At 37.1% G+C, this 27,134-nt stretch overlaps 1 protein-coding gene across 5 annotated transcripts in view; it reads left to right on the top strand.

Moving 5' to 3' along the window:
* Window positions 1–27,134, top strand: part of SEC23A (Sec23 homolog A, COPII coat complex component) — a 66,645-nt gene that overhangs the window by 979 nt on the left and 38,532 nt on the right. Inside the window, exons 1-11 of one of the 5 annotated variants that reach the window (XM_030318989.2) lie at window positions 676–843; window positions 6,170–6,411; window positions 8,219–8,276; window positions 8,481–8,567; window positions 9,460–9,696; window positions 13,562–13,641; window positions 14,402–14,546; window positions 16,516–16,674; window positions 17,803–17,918; window positions 23,156–23,279; window positions 26,145–26,225. In XM_030318989.2, the coding sequence (XP_030174849.1) occupies window positions 6,191–6,411; window positions 8,219–8,276; window positions 8,481–8,567; window positions 9,460–9,696; window positions 13,562–13,641; window positions 14,402–14,546; window positions 16,516–16,674; window positions 17,803–17,918; window positions 23,156–23,279; window positions 26,145–26,225 (1,308 nt within the window). In that variant the 5' untranslated portion in view covers window positions 676–843; window positions 6,170–6,190. Of the gene's footprint in view, window positions 1–673; window positions 844–958; window positions 1,381–6,169; window positions 6,412–8,218; window positions 8,277–8,480; window positions 8,568–9,459; window positions 9,697–13,561; window positions 13,642–14,401; window positions 14,547–16,515; window positions 16,675–17,802; window positions 17,919–23,155; window positions 23,280–26,144; window positions 26,226–27,134 lie in introns of those variants that run through there. The other 4 variants (XM_030318992.1, XM_030318990.1, XM_030318991.1 and 1 more) reach the window with 4 other exon arrangements.

Below are 27,134 nucleotides of genomic sequence, written 5' to 3'. Positions count from 1 at the left end.
TGGGGAGGAGAGGTGGCCGATGTAGTGTAGGAGGCGAGAGGTAGACTGTCTAGGAATACAAAAATCCAATGTACAGGCCACGGATTTTGGCCTGTTTTGCCTACATCAATATCACTAGCATTGCTACTGTACCTGGCACATTGTAGATGTTAAATATTTGTTGCACTAAGTGAACAAACGAACTTCTCACTTTGTATTTTTTTGGGGAGATGCGGTTTTGTAGTCCTAGGAATCAACCAGGGCCCTACAGGTGAGGATGTCCTCCTACTGGACGTTGACTGAGTGGCCGCAGAAGGGGCTACTCTGGCCTGCGGCCCTCAGGGAGTGGGGTCGGCCGCGGTTCCTGGGAAAGGATTAAGGCGCTCCAGTTCCGCTGGGGTCCCTAGCCCTCTGGCGTTTCCCAGTCTGGTTTGTCTTGGTTGTCCCCGCCCCTCAGGCTCCGTAGCCTCCCTTCCCTCCAGTCTCTTCTCCTTCCCCACCCTTCACTCGGCTCCGCCCGGGTCCCGCACTCTCACCATTAGTTACCTCCCCTGGTAGCCCCGCCCCGGCTCCGTCCCCGCCCCTCCCACCTCCCTCCTCTCCCCTCGCGCCCTATACCCGCTCGGTTCTGCCCGGTCCCGCACTCTCCCCTTAAGTTCCCCGGCGCGGCCGCCCCGCCCCGCCAGCCCTTGACGTGGCAGAGGCGGCACCAGCCATGTTGGCCCAGTCGTGTTCTGCGCGGAGGCCGGGGGCGGGGCGGCGCCGGCCCTGATCGAGTGCCACGGCTGCTCCAGCTCGTCGGAAAGGACCGATTTTGCTGGGCGGAGGTTGCAACCGGCGCGGATCTTGTCTGGGGGCACGGTGGTAGGGACTGACTTCTGGGCCGCCTCCTCCCGGCTCCCTGGAGGGGCCGCGGGCTCTCAGCGGAAAGCGGGGGAGGGGCAGCTGTGCGGCTGTGGGCCGGCGGGCGGGTGGGCCGGGGTCTCCGGGATGGTGCCCGCTCTGCCTTCATGATACTCGGGAACAGGTTGGACGCGCCTGCTGTGGCGAGCGGGCTCTGGGGGGCAGCCTTGAATTCTGACCCCTTCGCCCTGTCACCAACCGCTCTGCTTCGTTTTTCCGGGGCCTGGGGGCCCGGTCCCCTCACCAAGCTCCCTTGGATAAGGTGCGAAAGATAGAAGTCGGGTGAAAAAAAGGTAGTTCATTATCTCGCCCAGCGCCCACTCCCGCCTCCCGGGCGATCTGCCTTCCTTACTCCAGCCTATCACCGGTTCTGGACCCTTGGGCTTCTTGGTTCTTACCTTGCTGGATCTGAAGTGCCCTAGACTTTGAACCCAGGTGACTTCGTCACCGGTAGTTCGGTCTTGGGAGTCAAAGGGGATAAGGAGAATTAATTGCCAGGTAAAGCTAACGCCTTAGGCCTCAATTACAAGTGGAGTTCAGTTTTCAGATCCGATCAGTCTTTTCTGTTGTGCTAGTGTTTTCTTCCCGTTTTGGTGGGAAGGGAAAAGCATGGTCAATCTACATGTAACCTCTGGGGTATGTTGAATTCACATGAATTTCTTCGACCTCCGCCCTGCAAAGCCATGTATACCTAGACAAACTAACTTGGTTAAAAAAAGTTTTAGATTTAAATATAAATGTTAAGTCTCCCTTCTCCTTTTCACTAGCCTAATTAACATCGTTTTGGAAGTTTGATCATTTTTATTTGACTCATACAATTTTAGAGTTACAAGGGGCCTTGTAGTTTCTAGCCTAAGCCCCTTATCTTTTTCATGAGAAATTGAGGATCATACAGGTTAAGCTCTTGTCCAAGATCATACAGCTATGGAAAGCAATTGAAAACACTTTATTGAGGTTTTTACAATTGAAAAGTAGAGAGGCACACTTGTTAAATACATCTGATTGGAAGAAACTCAAATTTTACTTGCATTTGAGGATATTTTTCATTTAGAGTCTATAAAAGTGCTCTAATATTGAAAATTTCCAATTATTTATTGAATAAGTGAAGCTTTTAAAAATACTGTGGGCATGTATTTGATATGCTAGGTTAAAGAGGCATTAAATGTTTTGCTTCTTTGCTTTTAGTTATACCAGGAGAAATTAATTAACCAAAGTAACTCCCACTCACAATAAGTTGTGCTGGGAAATGACACATTTCTTTAGAATGGTCTTTTGTATTTGTACCACTTAAAAAAATATGACTACTATATTAAATCTCCATCCTAATATAGTGTCTGAATCATTTTTATTGGGCTTTAACATAATTTTAGGGGAGAGAGTGCTGATCAAATAATGATATTTTATAAAAAGCTAGTTTGTAAAAAGAATTTATTTCAGATATGCCATTGTTGGATATGGGCTCCAGCCTGGCAGATGTTCTACTAGAAAGCTATCTAGAAATTAACACTAGAAAAAACACTACCTAGAAAATCTAGAATTAGTGATTTTGAAAAGGCACAATGCCTACCATGGAAAGGTGAGGGAAGTCAAGGAGGTGTTGTGCATGGCCATGTCATTGGACCAGTTCAGAAGAAACAGGTGGGACTTTTTAAAAAATAATACTGGAAAGTGAGAATGTACAAAATAAAACAGATGTTATTTAGTGAGCATATATGATCTTAGAGCAGAGAGATTGAAAGGAAAAAGTGAGGAAAAGGAAGTTAATTGTGCACAAAATATCACACAGGTGGTATTTAGTGTGTCATAATAAAAAGTCTGGATGTGGAGTTACAATCTGGTTATTGTGTGTAAATGTCTTTATGCTAAGTCTCATAGAGTCTTTCTCTACTGGGTTCCTTGATCGAATTAAGTAAGCCCTATTGTCCTAAGATGGTGGTCCTTAGGACCACTTTAGACTCTTAAACATTACTGAGGTTCTAAAAAAAAAACAAAAAAGAAAAACCACACACCTGCCTTAATAGAAGACAGGTGGATTTTCATATCTATTTTTGCGGTCAGTCTATTGTGATATGTTATTATACTTGAATTGTATGAAAGAAATCTGGCTTCACATAGATATGTAGTTGGAAAAAGGGGTATTTTAATAGCTTTTTCAGATAATTCTGCATATTCTTCTTTAATACTACACTGCAGGGGCACCTAGGTGGGTTAAGCGTCCGACTCTTGATCTCAGCTCAGGTCTTGATCCCAGCCCTACAAGAGGATGAGTTCAAGCCCCACGCTGGGGTTTGGAGTTCAAGCTCCACACCCAGTGCAGAGCCACTTTAAAAAAAAAAAGAGAGAGATACTGCACTACAACTTGATGGTTTTAACTCATAAATCAAGGGTTAATAGCAGTGTGAAATTTGAAATCTTAGAAATGAACTTTTTGCACTCTATTGCATTAAAATTCATTGGTCTGTTCTGCACTTTGAATGGGTCTTTACTCATGCATGGAACTTTACCTGTGCATGATTTTGTAACATCATGAATTGATCATTTGGGAGATTTTGCTTCACTGAGTAAGGTATATTTTCTAAATGTGGACATGGTTCATTATATAATAGAAAAATCACGATAATAACATCACTGATCTCAGAAAAATCTTTACATATTAGCAAGCTGTGAAGCTCATGGTAGTGGACCCAAGGTTTTCAAAAATGTTGGTATTTGCTTGAAAACTCAAATTTTTTCATTGTTAATAAATACTGTCAATTATTTTCCAGGTTACAGGCTCACTTCAACATTATTGAGAAAATGTATGCCACATAGCTAACTACTAGTTATGTACCAGTTTTGGAGAATTGAGAAAATAGTCAAAACATTTTTTTGTGTTTTTGTGGTTCAGATAAAAAACCCTGATTGGTCTGGTATTTTAATGCTTTTTGGTGATGCATTTTAGATGACATAGATTATACATGCAATTAGGTAATAAACAGAAAACTTCATTTGCTTAACATTCTGTAGAAATTATGGGAAGGATTGAATAGTCCCGGAATTTATATTCACATCTGTAACACAGAAGCTATTGCTAATCTGCAGACTATGAAGCAGGCTCCAGGCTCTGAGCTGTCAGTACAGAGCTCGGCACAGAGCTCAAACTCCCGGAACCATGAGATCATGACCTATGCCCAAGTTGGATGCTTAAATGACTGAGCCACTCAGGTGCCCCTGTTTCTCCTTTAAAACTGAGGTTGGGAGGGGGGGGCGCCTGGGTGGCGGAGTTGGTTAAGCACCCGGCTCTTGATTTCAGCTCAGGTCATGATATCACGGTTTGTGAGATTGAGCCCCATGTGGGGCTCCGCACTGATAACTTGGAGCCTGCTTAGGATTCTCTCTCTCTCTCTCTCTCTCTCTCTCTCTGTGTTTCTCTGTGCCCCCTTACCCCCTCCCTGCTTGTACTCTCATGTTGTCTCTTTCAAAATAAATAAATGAATGTGAGAAAAATTAAAAAATAAACAAAACTGAGATTGGCATGTAACACACCTCTGACTATCCCAGATCTTTGTTTTATCATTATTTTTCAATACCCACATTTTCTTGAAAACTCATAGTCTCTCTCTCCAAACTGCCTTCTATATTTAGTTTAAAGATAATCTTTTCTAAACAAATTTAGTTACCTTAGGATTCCTGTTTATCCTTATCAGCCTTTGAAAACTCTGTGTCTGCTTTTGATTAGTGTAAAATTCTCTAGTTGTGTCTGAGATTCTGATAGGAAATAGTGTTTAATTTTTCTTTTTTTTTTAAACTGAGGTATGTTTAATATATAACATTCTTATTTCTTTCAAAGAAAAGAAAATTCTTAGCTGCTAAGGTAGTCATATTTGTTGAGCTTCACTTTTTGGAATTTTTATTATCAAATCTTTGAAAAATTTTCTAAAATTAAAATTATTGTATTCAGTATGTTTTTTTCAAATACCTTTTCTTCTCTCAGTTACATTTTAGAATCAGTTCCTCATCCTACTGTTGTTCTTTGCAACTTCACCCTCCATGTTGGCCTTTTTGGCATCCTACCTTCATAATTCTTCAGTTCTTGATGTCCTTCATCTCTCCTACAAATCTTTTGGCCAGCCACCTAACACTTGAAACTCTGTCCTCTCAGAACTGTGTATTTTGCAATTTCCTTCCATCACTGATCACTGCCGAAGTTTGAGATTGTGAGATAGAACTGTTGCCTAGATAGGAAAGCTGGCATTCTAGACAGGCAGTAAGCGAGTAACAAGATGGAGATGTCTCTTGATACTGGGCCCGAACCAGAGTGGCATCCTCTTAACCCTGCTAATAAATGTAAATGATTATATTGAAATTGTATATCTCAAATTAGAGTTTAAAATGCTCTCCCACTTTCCAAAATAATAAAAAAAAAATGCCCTCCTAAATTGGAATATTAAAAATATTCTGGGTGAGGGGCACCTGGGTGGCTCAAGTTGGTTGGGTGTCTGATCGGTTCAGGTCATGATCTCATGGTTCATGAGTTCGAGCCCCACATTGCCCTCTCTGCTGTTAGCATGGAGCCCGATTCAGATCTCTGTCCCCTTGTCTCTCTGCACCTCCTCCACTCATGTGCTCTCTCTGTTAAAAATAAACATTTAAAAAAATATTCTGGCTTAATTTTCTGCAAAAGAAGTTAAATGGCATATAAATCATAGGGAACACCACTTATTAAGCATTTTATTTATTGTGCCACAAATACCCTATATTTGCACAATGAAAAGATTACCTGTCTAAAACAGAAGTACCTAGTTTTAGAAAAATCTTTTTGTTATGCACTGTTAAGCATTCACTTCTAGCAAGTTTAGTAGAAACTTGTCATTTTCTACATACAAAACCATATGAACTTTAGAATTTAATGGTTTCAGTAATCTGTTCATTAGAATAATATAACTTACAAGGCTGATATGGAAAACATAGGATCTAAATTTTCCCCCATTTTTATCTTTGTTTCTTATACACACTTAAATAAATAGGACACATATTTCATTATTATTATTTTTTTTGCTCTAGCTTTTTCAAAAATGAATAAATAAGGATAAAATACCTCTTGCTGGGCTTAATGAGCATTGGGTTCTGGAGGGTGATTTATTTATTTTTGTTATAAGTGAGGTTATTGTTGCTTGCTAATTTTTTTCTGAGATGAATACTTTTATTTCATTTTGATTTCTCGTGGATTAATATCGCTGAACATGGGAAAAACATTTATTTTAGATTTCCTTACGAGGATTTTTAAACATCTTAAATTTTGTCACAGAAATAAGAATCAGGCTCTACAATGACAACCTATTTGGAATTCATCCAACAAAATGAAGAGCGAGATGGAGTCCGATTTAGCTGGAATGTTTGGCCATCAAGTCGACTAGAAGCTACAAGAATGGTTGTTCCCGTAGCAGCCTTATTTACACCACTGAAGGAGAGACCTGATTTACCACCTATTCAGTATGAACCTGTTCTGTGTAGCAGGACCACTTGCCGTGCAGTTTTGAATCCTTTATGGTAATTAAAATATATTGAAACAATTAATGTGGCAGTATGATTTATTTTTAATATTATTAGTATTTTTTAAAGTTTGTTTTTGACAGAGAGAGAGACAGAGCATGAGTGGGGGAGGGGCAGAGAGAGGGAGGCACAGATTCTGAAGCAGGCTCCAGGCTCTGAGCTGTCAGCACAGAGCCCGATGTGGAGCTCGAACTCATGGACCGCGAGATCATGACCTGAGCAAAGTCGGGCGCTCAACTGACTGAGCCACCCAGGCGCCCCTGTGGCAATATGATTTAAAAATGTAGTTTCTTGTTCATTTATATAAAAATGTCTTTTTTATTTATAGTTATTTTTTCAAATTAGGATAGTCAAATCCAAAGAGCTGTAAAATTGAAGGATATTCTAGTTGTAGTGAGTTGATTACAGACCAAATGTAAAATTGTCACTATATGAACTGTTAGATCCAATCACTAGTATATCTAGATGCTGTGTGTCATTAGACCCATCTCGTGTCATTAGAAAAGTCATAATTGATTGGTATGGTGTTTGAATTGAAAATGTTACAATTTCTTATAGCATAAACCAGAATATCTAGAATCTTCCTTTATTCCTCTTTCCATTCTGTCTCCCCACCCAATCCGTTAGCAACTCAGATTGATTCTGCCTCCAGAACATTACTGATTCTGTCTCCTGTATTCACTTGCTGCTAGTACGCTCTACTTTAAGATACACCATCTTTTTACTGGACAATTTCATTACCCACCTAACTGGCCTCCTTGTTTCCATTCTTGTCTTTCAGTAGTTTATTCTCTATCCAGACGCTAGAATGTTACAAATGGATATCAGATTATTAAAATCCTTCAGTTTTGTCTTATTATACTTGGAATGAGAAACCCAAACTGCTAGTTAAGACTTACAAAACCCTATGTGTTATATCATCCATTTCCCTTATTGTTATCTACCTTATACCTTACCCTCTTTCTGATCCGTGAACATACCAAATTTATGCCTATCTTGGAATTTGTATAATAACTGTATATTCTGCTGGATTACTCTGCCCCTAGATTTTCCTGTGATCTGTTCCTTTTTATTTAGATCAAATTTCAATTGTTTATTTCAGAAGGTCTTCTTTTAAAATAGCCATCCCAGGGGGCCGTGGTGTCTCAGTCTGTCAAGTGTCTGACTCTTGATTTCATCTCAGGTCATGATCTCATGGTTCCTAGGTTTGATCCCCACCCCACCCCATTGGGCTCTACGCTGACAGTACAGAGCCTGCTTGGGATTCTCTCTCTCCCTCTCTCTCTGCCCCTCCCTTTTCTCTCTTTCAAAATAAATAAATAAACTTTAAAAAATAAATAATGTAGTCCTCCCAAACACACTTTCGCATCCTGCTTTGTTATCTTTAGTCTCTTATTGTCACTGTCTGAAAGTATCATTTGTATTTATACATCTACTTTCTTTTTGTATGTCTTTCTGTTCCAGAATAAGCTCCATGATAGCAGGGACCTTTGATCTCTTGTTTACTGCTGTATCACCAGCACCTAGGATAATGGCTGGTACATATTAAGCATTGAATAAATACATTTTTGAATTAAATGAATGTTTTCTAGATCTGAGTGTAGAAATCACTGAATCATTTAAAAAAATTATTTTTACTGATATTTGCTATATATTAAAAGTAATAATATGTTCATTTAACTGAACATTTGTATATACAGTTAAAAATATGAGTTCTTTTAGAAAGAAGTTAATTTTATTAAAATTAGGATCATTGTACGATGGAACTGAAACATGAGCTCTATTGTATCTTTTCTTAAAACAGTCAAGTGGATTACCGAGCAAAACTCTGGGCTTGCAACTTTTGTTATCAAAGGAATCAGGTAAGAAAACCCCCAATGCAGATGTTAATGCTGTAGTACTGGTCTTAATATGTAGAAAAATGCATATTTTAAACAAAGATGAAATAATTTTTCATATGATGAAAAATAGTTTTTAGTAGTTAAGTGATCAGAAAATTATTTGCAGTTTAAAATTTCATTCTGGCAAATAATTCATTCAAAATGTTCATTGTTTTCTCTCTGTAGTTTCCACCTACTTACGCTGGTATATCTGAATTGAATCAACCTGCGGAGCTCTTACCTCAGTTTTCTAGCATTGAATATGTAGTTCTGGTAAGAACATAAATCCTTAAGAAAGTCTTAAATATTCAGCGATTTACTTTATACCAATAGAATTGTTAAATTGAGATGACTTAAAGGGCATTGTTCCTGATTCCCACATTGAATTGATGGAGCATTTCAGAGATAAGAACTGTCCTATTCAATTTGAACAAGGTAATTTCCCTGTTGTAGTTATTTAACGGGTGGCTAGGATATTGGGTGGTGTGGTGTGATTTACTGTACTGAGTAGATCAATAAACAGTACACTCTCAATGTTGCTGTGTGGTTGGAAGGTCAGTTCACAAATAGTTAAGTTACTACGATGCTAGAACCTGATGATGTATCCCCAAGTCTAACTGTTAAAGTTACTTTTGCATTGGTCCTTGTTAAGAAAATCATTTTTCTTCCCTTTCTGAACAGCTTTACGTAGTTGTTTACATATTTAAGTTGTAAAGTAACGATATCCTCTGTGATTCTAGTAGAGAAAGCAGAGTATGGTTCACATGTGCCAGGAAGTAGCAGCCTAGCTAGTTCCCAGTTCTCTTATGGTCTAATTCAGGTTGAGATCTTTATTGTTTTGTTTTTAAGCTTTATAACTACTGTTTCCTTATTTTAGGAGAAATAAATACTTGTTATAAGAAATGAAGCCTTATGCAGTTAAACAGATCAAAGATGAAAGTCTCCTTTATGTAATTATAAATAATGTTTTTAAACTTAATTTTTCCTTTGATATGTCTCATATATCTCTCCATGCATAGATAACTTCTCTCATTTCTGAAATGATTTTATTAAGATTTCATTGTATGAATGTGTTGTAAATTATTTAGTCCTCTACTAATTATCCTTGTATATTGTGCTGACTGTTAATACATTATTTCCTAATTATTACAACATTTTTTAAAAGCGTGGTCCTCAGATGCCTTTGATATTCCTCTATGTGGTTGATACTTGCATGGAAGATGAAGATTTACAAGCCCTGAAAGAATCTATGCAGATGTCATTGAGTCTTTTACCACCTACAGCTTTGGTTGGACTGATTACTTTTGGGAGAATGGTACAGGTTCATGAACTTGGATGTGAGGGCATTTCAAAAAGCTACGTGTTCAGAGGAACAAAAGATCTGTCTGCCAAACAACTGCAGGTAAACAACAAGAATGGTAGTTTCAGCCTTATCTGTGGGCATCACTCCATAAATGTCTATAAATGCCTTCTGGATTTAAGTTTCTAGAAAATATTTTTACTGTGAATGACTAATATAATTGTATTATGACAAAGGTTTTATTTAATATTGACATCAGTTTTCTTTCATTTGCCCTTGAATTGTTGTTATACAGATGGAAGACCCTTCACTTTTTCTTTTTTTAGTTTTTTTTTAAGTTTATTTATTTTTGAGAGAGACAGTTTGTGCACACATGTGAGCAGGGGAGGGGCAGAGAGAGAGGGAGACACAGAATCCAAAGCAGGCTCCAGACTCTGAGCTGGCAGCACAAAGCCCATCGTGGGGCTCGAACTCATGAGCCGTGAGATCGTGACCTGAGCCAAAGTCAGACGCTTAACCAACAGAGCCACCCAAGTGCCCCAAAGACCCCTCACTTTTAATGGTGAGACTGAAGGTGTTTTGCTAGAGATTTGAAGGGCTAATGGGAGAGTCATGCTGAAGACTGAGGGAAAGTAACCACAGAATATTAGCTTTTGTTTTTTGACATCTCATTTAGGACTGCACACTCTTACTATGTTTGGCAGGGGGAGGTATTTTAAGTCTTGAGAGTTGTATGTATGTATGAACCAAGAGTACATATTTTTTCATACACTAGGACAACATTTTTATTTTTGGAGCAAATTGAAGCTTTATCTTCCAAGGCAGAGAGGTTATGTGTGACTTACTAGGATCATCTAGGGATATTTTTCAATAATATATATATATATTTTTTGCCCAGAGATTTTGCTAGACCATGAGAAAGTAAGTGGATGTGTGCTTGTTTTGGGAGGCTGTTGAGAGGGTAGGATTGTTCATGTAAGGCATTTGAAAAACTTTATAAATGATTCTGATACAATCTTGATAAGAACAGTTACCCTGGAAGATGGTAGGTAAGTCTTGCATAAAGTAGACAGCTAGGAAGTCAGACTTTGGAGCATCCAGGTATCCCAAATGAAAAGGAAAAGAAGATTTTGAGAACAATATTAAATGATTCTAATTTGAAGCTTAGCAGACTGGGGTAGTAGTGCTGCAGTTAACTGAGATAGAAAGTAGTGGAGGAATTTGCAAGTTTGGTTGGGGAGGATGATGAACAGTGAATAAGATCACGAATAAGGTTTGAGGAGGTGAAGAAAATTAGAGTTTGCGCTCTTTCCAGAGATTTGTTGAAGGTAAGGAAGACAATAGTGTGGGAATTTGAGAGAACCGACTTAACAGGTTTAGGTTAGGAAGGGAACTTGAATGTGTTTATACATAGAAGGGGAAGAGAGACTAAAGAGGGTGAATTGAAAGCAAGAGTGAGCTGAGCTTTCAGAGGACATGATAGGGATGCCTTCAGGAAGAGAGGAAGCAGAGTACCTTGGAGAGGAGGCTCATCAGTTTCCATGAGACAGGACAGAAAGTGGGCAAGTTTAATCTTTCTGTGCCTTAGTTTTTTTCATCTGTTGAAGAGTTAATAATAGTGTCTACCTTATACAGTGGTCATGAAAATTGAATGGATTGTGCCTGTAACTGTTTGCTATTGTTATTTTGAAGCTGCAAACTTATTTAAAGTTCTGTAGTGTTACTTCTGATTGTAGAGTACATTTTACTTGAGTTATGTTATTGCATATGAAACACATAAGATACCTGCTTTTTTGTTGCAGGCAATAAATGCCTACAGACTAAATTTTTTCCTCCATTGAAATGTTTTTATTTTATTTTATTTTTTTTTTGCCATCTTTATTCAAATATTTCACGGCAGTTATATTAACAATTACAGTAAATGTTCAAAATTCCAGAATCCAAAAATGAAATAATTTACTTCAAACTAATGTAAAATGAAGTCAAATGCAAAATGTCAATTTAATACAATTCTGAATTAAACTATAAACTCAAAATAGACTGTAGTTGATGAAGTCTATTTAACCTACAAAGTTGATTAGGAGGTCTCCCAAAGTCTAAATAACTGAATGTACAAAATACTAAAGATGCAGGTATAAGCCCAAATTCAAGCTTACAATGTGATTACAAGTAATTATTATAATAACAGTGGCATTCAGCTATGGAACCTGACACTGAAGATACCTACTGAATAGCACCATAGCTGAAACAGCTTAATCAAAAAAGATATTATCATCCCACTCCCTAAAAATAAAATCTAGGAAACCTACAAATACATTGGCATATGAGAGAAATCAAGTCATGAAAGGACATTAAACAAAACTAAATCACAGGTGAGATTCAAGCTGAAAAACACAACTCTACAGCCATTAGTTTCAACCCTAGTGCAGTTCCATCATCTTCAGAAAGTTCCCATGGTCCCCATAGCTGAGCATTAACTATTGTTGGGCTGTGCTGTGATGAAATGTTTTTGTTTTCCTTCTCTATCTATTTGGTTGAAAAGAGCCTGGTCTTTGCTCCCCAAATAGTCCTGAATTCAAATCTGAAACTCTTCTAGTTGTGTAATATTGGGTTGATCTCTGCTTGTTTTCTTATCCTCTGTGGAAAAGGGTAAATAATTCTTACTTTACCAGGTTACTATTCATGCTAAGGGAAATAATGTAAGAACAGTCAGTATAGTGTTAACTCTTACAGGGCTTTGTGGCAAACCCTGGCTTAATATCTTGCTGTGCAACTTACTAGTTATGTAACCTTTAGCAGGTTAAAAACCTTTCTGAGTGTCAGTTTTCATTTATAAAGCAGGGATTAAAAAATATTCTTCATTATTATTCTGTGAAGAAATAGTATATGTGAAGAGTTTAGCACAGAGTCTAACACGTAGTAAGTTCTTAGGAAAAAAGTTGCTCTTCCTGCTAGGAGTGTAGGAAATATAGGATTAGTTCAATAATTTTTTCTTTGCAAATCTTTAGATTTTCTGATTTTCTGTTGTATACTTTTACTCTGTTACTTCGTGACCAAGATTCAAGAAAACTTCAGTAAAATAACATTATTTTCATGTGTCTAGAGAGGAATTTTGTACCCTTAAAAATCAAAACAAAACTGGTTAGGAATTAAGTCAGAAAATTAAGTATAGACATACATATGTATATCTTATAACCCCTTTTATACGATTCCATGTACCTCTCCTTTATAACATTTAATACAATTGTAATTTTATACTTTTTTAGCTAATGATTTTATTAACTGCTGTCTGTTTCACCAGATCTTAATTTCATAAGGTCAGGGGCTATATATATTTTTTTTACCATTAGATGCCTGGCACATAGCAGGTACTTGAAATATAGTTGCTCAAAGGGATGGATGAATACAAGTTAAGAAATATAGACGTTCATGTGGGGCGCCTGGGTGGCTTAGTCCGTTAAGCCTCCGGCTCTTGATTTTAGTTCAGGTCATGATCTTACATTCATGAGACTGAGCCCCATGAGATGAGCCCCGTGTCGGGCTCTTTGCTGACAGCACGGAGGCTGCTTGGGATTCTTTCTCCCTCTCTCTCTGCCCCTCCCCTGTTGGCACTCGTGTGTGCTCTCTCGCTCTAAATAAATAAGATAAAACTTAAAAGAAGTACAGACATTGATGTTACATAGTAACTTTTTGACTCTTAATTAGAAATAAACTCTTTCTGAGCTAGTATCCCTGTTTGCTCATATAGCACCTTATACTTTGTTCTCTTATGCTTGTTATTTCCTTGCATTGTTATTGTTTACCTGAGGGTCTCCCTAACTAGACCTTTTGCATTCTAAGGAAAGAGACTTTATGTTCTTTATTTTTGTGTTCCTAATACCTAGCACAGCATTTTGCATATGGTAAGTAGTTGATACATCTTTGTAGGAGTACTTAAATGGATATCACAAAAATAATCTCTTTACAGGAAATGCTGGGACTCTCTAAAGTACCCATGACTCAAGCTACACGTGGTCCTCAGGTACAACAGCCACCTCCTTCCAATAGGTAATTATTAAATATGGCAAAGAGAATTTTACAATTTGTGCAGCTCTTTTAAGCATCCTGTACCCTTAACTGGAACGTAGACATTCAGTAATACTATATTGTTATATTTTTAGGAATATAAATACACAGCATTAGTACATCTTCTAAAAAGTTGAGGCAGAATCATGCCACTGAAATGGTTGGTTTCTTATTATTACAGTGTTAAGGACTTTTTTAGTTTTGATATATTCCTGATCTCCTGTTTTTAAGTTCATAAACTAGTTGAAGGCAGCCAAACAAAAGTAGGGCCTAAAAAACTGTTCATTTAGCCTTAGAGGTAGTTTCCCCCTCCCCAAACTTACTAATCAGAAGTAGTATTACTAAAATTGGGTTGACATATCTTCTCATAATTATTTCAGTAGCCCTAAGGCTGACTAACTGGTAAATGAAAGACGTAGTCCTGATACAATACTTGGTGTGAGTATTTCACTTACAGTGGTTGTACTAAAACTTTGGTTGTGGACCAGTAGATAGCCATCACCTGGGAACTTGTTTGAGATGCACATTCTTGGGGCCTACCTCAGACCTGCAGAAACAAGACCCTGGAATCTGTTAAAATGAGTCCTCCCACCAATTCTTATGCACACAAAAGTTAGAGAACCATGGGTCTACCATGTATTCAAATTACTTTTTTCTATTTCTAAAAAAGGATACAGTTTGTTTCTTACAGTCTTACCCATAAACATTTATAAATGACTTTTGATTTAATTTTGTTTTGCAGATTCTTGCAGCCAGTACAGAAAATAGACATGAATCTCACAGATCTTCTGGGAGAACTGCAGCGAGACCCTTGGCCTGTACCACAGGGGAAGAGACCTTTGCGTTCCTCTGGGGTGGCACTTTCCATAGCTGTAGGACTACTTGAGGTAGTGACAGTAGCTTTGTTTTGGAATGTAAACGTGTATGTTTGTGTATCAGTGATATCTACAAGGCAATGTTGAGTGAAAAAATTAGGTCATTAAGACAGCAAATACTTAAAATTTGATCTGTGGTATATATTTTTTGTGTATAGAGATGCATCTGGAAGGGTGTTTGTTCATCCAAATGTTAACAGTGGTAGAATAAGGGGAATTTTGCTTTTCAGTAGAATTTGAAAATTTTACACTACACATACCTTAGCTTTATAATTGGAAAGGAGACTTTTAAAAAAAAGCTTTTTAAAAAATGAGATGCTATCAAATTTACAGAAAAGTTGTAAAGAACATTTTTCCCTCTGAACTATTTAAGTTGCTGACATGATGTTCCTAACCACTTGAATACTTTAGTTGTTTCCTATGAATCAGGATATTTTTGTATATAACTACAATATAATTATTAAAATCATAATATTAACACTGATACATTACTATCACCTAGCTTTCAGATCTCATTCAAGTTTTATAGATTATTTCAATAATTTCTTTTACTAAAAAGAATCTTATTAAAAATTTATTTTACTAAAAATACATTCAGAGACATGTATTTAGTGGTATGTCTATTTAGTCTCCTACAGTGTGGAACAGTCCCTCAACTTTTCTTTGACTTTCATGACTTTGATGCTTTGGAAGATTCAGGCCAGTTATTTTATAGACTCTCAAATTACTTTTGTTTTGATATGTCCTCACAATTAGATTCAGGTCTTATAGCAGCAGGACTATCATAGAAATAATGCTGTGTTCTCATTACACCCTGTCAGGTGGCACATGATTTTCATTTGCCCCATTCAAGGTGATATAATCACCATGATCACTTACTAAGATTGTGTCTGCCACGTTTTTCCACTGTAAAATTACTCTTATTTCCCCTCCTTTTGTAATCAGTAAACATTAGAAAATGAAAGTCACTGAAACCAAGCAAATATCCCATTCTGCATAAAACTTTCAGTTTCTATATTTATTTATTAATATCATTATGGAGTTTACATCTCTTTCTTTCTGTGTATAATTACTTTGTTCCACAGTTAATGGTATTTATATAATTATATTAGAAATACTTTGCAATAACCCTAAGCAGTTGTTGGACAAAAATACAGAGCACATTTTTCAAGTTACATTATAGCTTCAGAAAAGAATGTAAATGATACAGCTTTTGCAGTCCTGTCTATTTTGAGTCCTCAAAATTTCTAGTCTACTGATAGCACTCTTATTTTTCATTTATGTAGTTATTTATTTTAAAAATTCTACCATTTTTCTCATTTCACTTTGGAAGAAGGAAAGGTAGATTGGAATACTCAGTCCATCATCTTAAACTAGAAAGATAAGCCATGCGTATGTTTTAAACATAAAAAAGAAAAATAGAACTACAGCAGCAAAACAGGAAGATGTCCCTTTTCTTACTCCTTCTCTACTCCTCCCAGTCTAGGACTGGTTAAGCAGGAGCAGCATCCTTATTTATAGGGATCAGGCTTATAGATTATTTAAAACAAAATTTTTTTTAACATTTATTCATTTTTGAGAGACAGAGCATGAGCATGGGAGGGGCAGAGGAAGGGAGACACAGAACCCGAAGCAGGCTCCAGGCTCTGAGCTGTCAGTACAGAGCCTGACATAGGGTTCAAACCCATGAACTGTACATCATGACCTGAGTCGAAGTCAGATGCTTAACCAATTGAGCCACCCAGGCACCCCATATGAATTATTTTAAAGCTAGGAAGGCACTATCATTTAAGACAAGATTTCAAAAGAAAGGTATTCAAACAAATACCATGTGTTTAAATTTCATTTTAAACATTTGATTATTCTTGGATAATTTATACTTTCTTGTTTTCTAGAAAGAATATATCAGAATTCACTTTTAGAAATATATATCCTTGTATCTTCCTTTAAACTCTTTTGACAAGTTACTTTTTTCTGATAGTGTACTTTTCCCAACACTGGTGCTCGTATCATGATGTTCATTGGCGGTCCAGCCACTCAGGGGCCTGGAATGGTGGTTGGAGATGAATTGAAGACACCTATAAGATCATGGCATGACATTGAAAAAGACAATGCCAAATATGTTAAAAAGGGAACAAAGGTAATTTGGTTAAGTTTTTTGTTTTAATAGAAAAATTTCATTTGATGGAAGAGGAAGAATACACGTACTTCATAATAAGAAATCTGATATTGTGAAGTCTGATGCTGTAACTACTGTTCAGAATTGGAGAAATAGTCTCTTTTTTTTTGATAGTTTAAGTTACAATTTTTCTGGTTGTAAATATTTAAAGACTTAATAGCACCAGTAGGTAGCTCTTTTTTTTTTTTTTTTTTGTGGTTGTATTTTTTTTTTTCCCCAGTAAGTGTCTCTTTAAAGATTACTCCTGAGAGAAACTCTGTGCCTTTTTTGATATTCATGTTAAAGAATATCTTTCCTGCTTCAGGAAAAATTTCTTGAATTTTCCAGTTTTTCATTTGTAAGAGGCTTCCTCTAGATATGTATTTTGTTCATAGGGTGAATAGTCCATCATTGACTTATGAGTTGTTTTCTGTTCATGTAACTTTAATTTTATTTGAGTTTGTGCTAGTACATTTTCACTTTTGACTATTGACTCCCTTGAATTGGTTCTGCTGTTAGTGTTCCTTTTTTAAAAAAAAAATTCTCTGGAGTTTACAATTTTAGTTTAGTTGTACTATATTAACACTTCTTTTTGGTAGTCATAATATTTTTATAACATAATTTTTGTCACTATTACTGGATTTTTTTCCTGCCACCAGATTTCCCTTTTGAGGTTGGAAGTTTTCTTAGAGCTTCAAAAAATGTTTTGTATTTGTTTATCTTACAGCTTTTGTTAGTGTTTTTCTGTATTTTGGTGTTTTTGTTATCTGGGTGTGGACTCAGCCAAGAAAAAGAGTTCTGTGTTCCTCTTCTACTATGTTTATGTATGAAGAGCAAGATATTTGTTAATACCTTTTCTCCAAGTTTAGCTTAATTTAGGAGTTTATTAGAATGCCTTAAAAATGTGAAAGTGTTAGACTTCTAGAAGTTATTGTATCACTTTATGAGGAGTTTTCTATTATAGAAAATTAGAACATATCACACTTAAATTATTATGGGTTATAGTTTTAGTATTTTTTTAGGCCATTTTGATCTCTTTATGGGAAAAATGATTTATAGGATGGTTGAGTTTATACATTGATTTGATTTGATTTAAAAAATCTTTTGTAGCATTTTGAAGCATTGGCTAATCGAGCTGCTACGACTGGTCATGTTATTGATATCTATGCCTGTGCGTTAGATCAGACAGGTCTCCTGGAGATGAAATGCTGTCCCAACCTTACTGGGTATGTATTTAAATTTTTGTAGTTTTTAGGATTATAGGCTAATAATTAGTTTACAAAATATAGACCAATAATGACAGTTTAGAAAAAACAGCCATCATTCTACCACTCCAGGACAACTCTTAACAGTTTTTGATATTGCTTTCAGTAAAGCTCACTTTACATTTTTTTTCTAAAATTCAGTTATAAACACACAAGTTCTGTTTGAAAAGTTCATCTTGATGTCCTGCAGTCATTGTTTTATTATTGTAGAGCTTTTTGAGCTATAATTCACACACCATAAAATTTACCCATTTAAAGCATACAATTGAATGTGGGTTTTTTTGATCTGTTCACAGGTTGAGGAACCATCACCAAATTTAGTTTTAGAACATTTACATTACCCCAAGAAGTAACTGTACCCATTAGCAGTCAATGCCCTTTGCGGTTTCCTTCTCCTTCTCTCTCAGCCTAGACCCCTAATCTGCTTTCTGTCTATAGATTTACCTTCTCTGGATCTTAGGGAAAAACCATTTCATCTTTCACCATTAAGTATGATGTTCGCCGTGAGTTTTTTTTTTTTTTTAATTTTTTTTTTTTAATGTTTATTTTTGAGAGCGAGAGCGAGCGAGAAAGACAGTGTGTGTCAGGGAGAGGCAGAGAGAAAGGGAGACACAGAATCCGAAGCAGGCTCCAGGCTCTGAGCTGTCAGGAGCTTGACACGGGGCCTGAACTCACGAATTGTGAGATCATTGACCTAAGCTGAAGTCGGACACTTAACCGACTGAGCCACTCAGGCTCCCTAGCTGTGGGTTTTTGTAGTTGCCTTGATCAGGTTGAAGGATTTTCTATCCTTAGTTGAGGTTTTTGTCCTAAAAGGGTGTTAGGTTTGGCTAAATGCTTTTTCTACATCTATTGAGATGATCACATGGTTTTTGTCCTTTTTTCTATTAATATGTTGTATTACAGTGATTTTTATGTGTTAAACCAACCTTGTATTCCTGGGATGAATCTCATTTGTGAATAATACTTTTTATATATTGCTGGATTTGATTTGTTAATATTTTTTGAGGATTTTACGTCTATCTTCTTAAGGGATCTTGATCTATAGTTGTTTTATTTTTCTTCTTGTGATGTCTTTGGTATTGGCATCAGGATAATACCAGATTCATAAAATGAGTTGGGAAGTATTCCTTCCTCTTGCATTGGCAAGCATTACTTCAGGGATAATTTAAATAGGCTTTAAAAAACTCAATTAGGGGGGCTCCTGGGTGGCTCAGTCGGTTAAGCATTCGACTTCGGCTCAGGTCATGATCTTATGGTTCATGAGTTCGAATTCCACATTGGGCTCTGTGCTGACAATGCAGAGGCTGCTTTGGGTCCTCTGTCTCCCTCTCTCTCTGCCCTGCTTACACTCTTTCTCTCTAAAAAATACAAAGACATTAAAAAAAATTATATATGTCAATTCATTTCTCAGGTTTTATTTAATTTTATTCGTCTAATAAATATTAATGAGCACTTACTATGTATCATCAAACTGTTCAGGGTATTGGATATACACAATGAACAAAACCTAAAAATTTACCCTCATGGAGCTTATCTTCCAGTGTAGGAGTGTTCATGTAATTTTCTATTGAACATGTTCTCTGTGTTGTCCCACTGAAATCTGGTGAGTGTGACTGAGACCCTGAATTTAAAATTTTAATTTTAATTGATTTACATGTAAGTTTTTGTATTTTCTAATTAAAAAAAAAATTTTTAACGTTTATTTATTTTTGAGAGACAGAGATAGAGTGTGAGCAGGGGAGGGATGGAGAGAGAGGATGGACACAGAATCCAAAGCAGGCTCCAGGCTCAGCTGTCAGCACAGAGCCCGATGCAAGGTTTGAATTCATGAACCACGAGATCATGACCTGAGCCAAAGTGGGATGCTTAACTGACTAAACCACACAGGTGCCCCATTTACATGTAAATTTAAATAGCCGCAAGTTTGGATGCACAGTTCTAGTGAGAGGAGATGAGACAAGTAAAGTAGATAGGATGTCAGTAGGTAACAAATGTTAAGGAGAATAATAATGCAGGAAATGAGGTTTGCAGTTCTAAAGGTGTGAGAAGGGAAGGCCTCATTGAAGATGAGGTTTTAGCAAAGACCTAAGGAAATGAGGTAGTGAGCCATATGCATAGATGAAGGAAGAGTGTTCAAACAGAATAGCAAGGGCAAAGTTGAGAACATGCATAGGGCGTTTGAAATATAGCAAAGAGGCCACAGTAGTGGAGTGGGGTGAGTGAGAGGGACAGATTGTGATGGTCTTTTGACTATGGTAAGGGCTTTGGATTTCACTTTTGTTTTTTTAATTTTTTTTTATGTTTATTTATTTTTGAGAGAGACAGAGACAGACCACAAGCGGGGAAGGGGCAGAGAGAGAGGGAGACACAGAATCCAAAGCAGGCTCCAGGCTCCAAGCTGTCAGCACAGAGCCTGACGCGGGGCTCTAACCCACGAACTGTGAGATCATGACTTGAGCCAAAGTCGGATGCTTAACTGACTGAGCCACCCAGGCACCCCTGGATTTCACTTTGAGTAAGATCAGTAGAGGAGTGATATGATCTGTAATGCTGTAAAAAGGACCATCTGACTCCATTTACCTTCAGTGGTGAATAGGAATGCAGGAATACCAAGTGGTGGCCGAGAAGTGGTTGGGTTTTGGATATATTTAGAAGTAGAAGATTTGCTGATAGATTGGATCAGGGTTTGGGGAAAACTGAAAATCAAAGGAATTTACTGGAAGGATTGAATTGCCTTTTATTGAAATGAGTAAGACTGTGAAGAGAAGAGTATTTGGGGAGAAGATTAGGAGTTTAGTTCTGAACATGTTTGGTTTAAGATGCCAGTTGATATCCATGAGATGTTGAGTAGGCAGTTTGATATTATAACATAGAATACAGAAGATAGATCTGGGCTGGAGACATAAATGTGGGAGTTGTCAGAATATGGTGTGTATGTTTTTTTTTTTTAATGTTTATTTATTTTGAGAGAGATAGAGTATGAGCAGGGGAGGGGCAGAGAGAGAGGGAGAGAATCTCTAGCCGGCTCTGCCCTGTCAGCGCAGAGTCAAACATGGGGCTTGATCCCATGAATCGTGAGACCGTGACCTGAGTGGAAATCAAGAGTTGGATGCTTACCTAGCTGATCCACCCAGGTACCCCACTGGTGTTTTTTTTAATAGCAGTAAAAATGGATGAGATTGTAAGATTTAGCAATCTAAGAGCAGTGCAAGTTGACTTAGAGTGAACTAGAAAAAGAACAGAGGGGTGCCTGGGTGGCTCAGTTAGGCGTCCGACTTTGGCTCAGGTCCTGATCTCGTGGTTTGTGAGTTCAAGCCCTGCGTCTGGCTCTGTGCTGACAGCTCAGAGCCTGGAGCCTGCTTCAGATTCTGTGTCTCCCCCTCTCTTTGCCCCTCCCATGTTCATGCTCTGTCTCTCTCTGTCTCTCAATAATAAATAAACATTTAAAAAAAAAAAAGAACAGAAAGAGAGGATTGGAAACAGCTGGTAGAGATTACAAGTTCTCAAACTTTCATATGTGCAGATCATCTGGTTATCTTGTTAAAGTACAGATTCTGGATTGGCTGTGCATAGGATGGGACTTGAAATTCTCCTTTTCAAATAAGATCCTTGCTGATAATAATGTTGCTGGACCAAGGGCCACACCGAGTAGTGAGGTTATAGACAGTTATTTCATGGAGGTTTGTTGTGAAAAGGAAAAGATAAGTAGGGTGGTGTAAGTTGTCTTTAATGTAGGATGCATATCACCAGGTATAGTGATAACATAGATCATCATAGATGATATTTATAAAAGTAGAAAATCTAAAAGAACCTATTTACTGACTGTTGGAATTAACATGTTAAGTTGTCAAGACTTCTAGATCAAGGTCGTTGTACAAAATTCAACTATATTTTTGTACACCAGTGACAAATATAGAGAAAACAACATTTAAAAAGATATATAATATATAATAACATCAGAGATAACATAAATCCAGTATCAAAAATAAAATTACCATTAATTAATTATGCTATATCAGTTTTATTCTTTTGCCTATTTTAATTTTTATTGTATTGTTTGAAAGCTACTTAAAATATTTTAAAAATATGAGCAAATGTATGTAAAAAATGTTTGTATGCATATGAGTTTATGGGTGTATCTGTCCCCTTTTTGTAGAACAGGAGAAAATTCTACATATCCTTATCCACTTTGCATTTTCACTTATATTCTAGATAGTAGTCTACAGCAGTATATTACCTCATTGTGTGGATGTACCATATTTTACCCAACTAGTCTCTAATAGATGGTCCTCTGGATTGTTTCCAATCTTTTATAACTAGTAATACTGAATACCCTTGTGCATATATTTGCTTTTTGTTTTTGTTGCCAGAATATTTTTGGGATAGATTCCTAATAGTGGGTTGGCTAGATTAAAGAGAAACCACAAGTGTAATTTTGTTAGATATTGGCAAATTCCCCTGTGTTGAGGTTGCATCATTTTGCATTCCCACCAGCAGTGTATGAGGGTAACTGTTTCTACAGCCTCACCAACAGAATATGTCATCAGACTGTGATTTTTGCTGATCTATTAGAGAAAAAATGGTACCTCAGAACTGTTTTTACTTGATAGTTAATGTTTTTTAAAACTTAAAAAAATGAGAACAGGTACATGCTTACTGAAAAAATTTGTACAGTACATGTACATAGTGCTTAAAGTGAAAATCGTTCCACAGCATCCTCCTATTCTTGTTCGCTGAGTTTCATGATCCTGTTATGTCTGATGTGATTGATACACACAGACAGTATATGCATATATATACATATACAGGTATATATTTGTTTTCAAGAATGAGAATGTGTGCTGGAGAACTGGGTGGCTGGGATGGAACAGACACATTTGCTACTGTGTACCATTTTGTATCTTTTGAATTTTTGTAGCATGTGGATGTGTTATCTATTTATAAAAAATAATGTTAATAAATTACTGAGAACAAATGCAAGTGTTAGGGGCACTCAGATGCTCTCAGGATTGAGATTATTTGTAGGTGAAGATATTCTCATATATTTGAGTTTTTAAAATTAATGGTAGTAGAGTACATTTAGAAAGTATCTTTAAAATTTGTTGGTAGTATTGAGAGGTAATTTACTTTTCTGGTTTTAACACATAGGCCCAGTACTTGTGTCACATATATTATTTTTTGTTCTTTCTGTGCAGAGGATACATGGTAATGGGTGACTCTTTCAACACTTCCTTATTCAAGCAGACTTTTCAAAGAGTTTTTACCAAAGATATGCATGGACAGTTTAAAATGGGCTTTGGTGGTACATTAGAAATAAAGGTAAGCATCAAAACTTGACATGTGTGGTATGTTATCAAAAGAAATTTGTAGTCTTGACCATAATATTTAAATATCATTAATCAAATTCAATATAGACTTTAAAAGTAGGGATTTTGTTTACCAGAAAAATGTATCATCATTAAATGTACATGAAATTTTACTTGAGCATTTACAAATAATTATTGGAAAAGGAGATACTATATAGGTAAAATTTCCTTTAACTGCTTTTTCTTTATATAGGATTTAACTTTTTAAGTGTGTTTTTTCTTTTTTAGTACTGTATTTGCTTCTGTGAGTGCTAGATTTTTTTTTATTTTGGGACTCAGTAACTGAAGAGAAATCTATTCCATTTGGATAATCAGTAATTGTTTTTTGATTAGTAGGTTGTTGATATTATTTACTTCTTTTTTTTTTTTTAGAGAAAGAGAGTGCGTGCGTATGTGTGTACATGTGGGCAGGGGAGGGGCAGAGACAGAGACTCCTAAGCAGGTTCCATGCCCGGCACAGAGCCTGATGCAGGGCTCGATCCCACAACCGTGGAATCATGACCTGTCCCTAAGTCAAGAGTCAGGTGCTCAACCAACTGAGCCACCCAGGTTCCCTGATACTGTTCACTTCAAATTTTGATTTAAAAAACCCAAAAGTTTAGTGTTATAAAAGCGTATTACAAAATCATTGACTTTGAACTTCCATTAAATATTTCTTCGTAATCTTTTTATTTTATTGAATGCTTGCTATGTGTATAGCATTAGGCAGGGAAATTATGAGGATCTCAAGGGATATATAAGGCACAGTGCTTCTTAAGAAGAAACTTAAGTCTTCTGGAACCTGGCTAGCTGTCAGTGGAGCATGTAACTCTTGATCTCAGGGTTGTGAGTTCAAGCCCCACATTGGGTGGGAAGCCTACTTTAAAAAAAAAGAAACTGGGTCACCTGGGTGGCTCGGTCGGTTAAGCATCCGACTTCGGCTCAGGTCATGATCTCGTGGTCCGTGAGTTCGAGCCCCACGTCGGGCTCTGTGCTGACCGCTCAGAGCCTGGAGCTTGTTTCAGATTCTGTGTCTCCCCCTCTCTCTGCCCCTCCCCTGTTCATGCTCTGTCTCTCTCTGTCTCAAAAATAAATAAACGTTAAAAAAAATTTAAAAAAAAAGAAACTTAGTTTTGATAGATAAAATTAACATTTGTGATAGAATGAAATAACAGTAGATTATAAAAGTCCTATAAAGGTTTAGGGAAGAAAAATGAATGTATGCAGGACACAATTTATTCTTGGTGATAAATGGTTTTATAGTGAGTTACAGTGGTTTTGAAAGATGGCAGAATTTAAGTTTGTTGAGGAAAACACATTTTAGTTAGGATCCCATGTGAGGAAAGGTAAAGAAGTGAGAATCAGCGTGGTATATTTGGGGAAACTTCCCAGTGAGAGTGGATGGTTTGTATTGCAGTGTAAGGGAAATAGTTTTAATTATGTGGTCAGTTGTATTTTGGTGATGCATGTGTAGCCAGAAGAAGCCATTGTAAGTTAATAAAGAATAGTGTTTCAGGTAAAATTTGTCTGACAGTGGTATTCAGTTTGTCAGGAAGAAGAATCTCGAGTAGGAAAAGTGAATTAGGTTTTCTAATTTTCTTAGATGGAGACTAACAATGGCTTAAATTTTGGTGTCAGAGATTGGAAAGAAACCAATCTTGGTGACAAATTTTCTACAGGAGGAAAAACAGAAGATAGTGTTTAAAGTTTAGAATTAGGATGTATGAATTTTGGGTACGGTATTATTTTGAATTGAGGGTGAGATTACCAAATGGAGACCTCCTATGGGCAGCTGGAAATAGAGTATTGAAGTTAGGTCAGGGCTAGATTGTAAATTTGGGAGTTATAAACCTAGAAGTGTCCACTGATTTCATTATTGTTATTTTTTTAAGTGTATTTATTTATTTTGAGAGAGAGAAAGAGAGAGCGAGTGTATGTACATGCACATGAGCAGAGGAGGGGCAGAGAGAGAGAGAGAGAGAGAGAAACCTAAGCAGGCTCTGCACCGTCAGTGCAGAGCCTGATGTGGGGCTTGATCCCACGAACCATGAGATCATGACCTGAGCCAAAATCAAGTCATGCACTCGACCAACTGAGCCATCAAGGTACCCCTGATTCATTATTATTATTATTTTTTTAAAATTTTTGTTTTTAACCTTTATTTTTGAGACAGAGAGAGACAGAGCATGAACAGGGGAGGGTCAGAGAGAGGGAGACACAGAATCTGAAACAGGCTCCAGGCTCTGAGCTGTCAGCACAGAGCCTGACGTGGAGCTCGAACTCACGGACTGCGAGATCACGACCTGAGCGGAAGTTGGACACTCAACTGACTGAGCCACCCAGGCACCCCTATTATTTTTAACATTAGTTTGTTTTCATTAACCTCTGGGTTATAAATGCGGAAGGTGTCTTTATTCTTTCTTTCTTTCTTTCTTTCTTTCTTTCTTTCTTTCTTTCTTTTCTTTCTTTTCTTTCTTTTCTTTCTTTTCTTTCTTTTCTTTCTTTTCTTTCTTTTCTTTCTTTTCTTTTCTTTTCTTTCTTTCTTTCTTTCTTTCTTTCTTTCTTTCTTTCTTTCTTTCTTTCTTTCTTCTTTCTTTTCTTTTTAAAGAGCCAGAGAGAGTGTGAGCATGGGGAGAGGGGCAGAGGGAGGGAGGGAGAGAGAGAGACAGAGAGAGAGATACTGAGAATCTTAAGTAGGCTCCATACTTAGTGTGGGTCCTGACATGGGGCTTGATCCCAGCCTCCCCAGATGTCTTTATTCTTATGTACTTATAGTTGAATGTATATTTGAACTTATCTTTGAGGACACTAAAGTGTTCACTGTATGCTTATTTTGCAGACCTCAAGGGAAATAAAGATTTCAGGAGCTATTGGACCCTGTGTGTCTCTCAATTCTAAAGGACCTTGTGTGTCTGAAAATGTAAGTCACCTTTAATTTACTCTAAAAAGAAAATCTAGTTGATTCAAAGGACAGACCAACAATAGACTTGGAATGACAGCCTATAGTAATCCTTTCAAAATTATTGTGTGGGCTTTTTCAGTACAATGTAGTTCCGTTTCCATTAGTATACATCTGTTTGTGGTTGCTCTTTATGCATACGCTTTTTACCATCTACCCCTAAATTAAAACCTTCGTGCTGTCACCAGTCTTTTGTTTTTTTATGCCTAAGTTATTCCTTCCCCCAGTGTGCCTAAAAAACCCAACAAATGTGATTTGGAAATTTGGAGACTTCTGAAAGTCAGATCTGAAATTTTTTTTTGTTAGTAGGATTTCCAACAAAGTAACCAAATAAGCCAGATTTTAGTTTCAATTCCTTTCTTTTTTGTTACCCATCTAGTGGATGTATAGTACACTTTAAAATGGTAGAATTATGTACCTGTAGAGAGGATGATGGAGCAAATAAGGTGAGTAATCATCTGTAAAATGTCAGAGTTTAAAAATTAATTTGAAGCAGTTTGCATGGTAAAAATTCTTATCTAAGAAGTTTTTTTGGGAATCAGAGTGTTTGATTTATGGAATTCTGATCTAGAGAACCTGTATTCTGTATATGCATATGTTATGTGTTAAGTCAATATCTCTTTATACCAGTGAAACAGTTGGATAGAAAGATAGTTGTAATTACTTCATTAAATAATTTATACTGTTAAAGTCTACAATATTAAGAACTTGTTGGGGCGCCTGGGTGGCGCAGTCATTTAAGCGTCCGACTTCAGCCAGGTCACGATCTCGCAGTCCCGTGAGTTCGAGCCCCGCGTCAGGCTCTGGGCTGATGGCTCGGAGCCTGGAGCCTGTTTCCGATTCTGTGTCTCCCTCTCTCTCTGCCCCTCC

Source organism: Lynx canadensis, chromosome B3 (assembly GCF_007474595.2).
Source record: "Lynx canadensis isolate LIC74 chromosome B3, mLynCan4.pri.v2, whole genome shotgun sequence".
In the NCBI taxonomy this organism is placed as follows: domain Eukaryota; kingdom Metazoa; phylum Chordata; class Mammalia; order Carnivora; family Felidae; genus Lynx; species Lynx canadensis.
The sequence above is the reverse complement of the archived record's forward strand: the minus strand, read 5'-3'. Positions and strand labels throughout refer to the sequence as shown.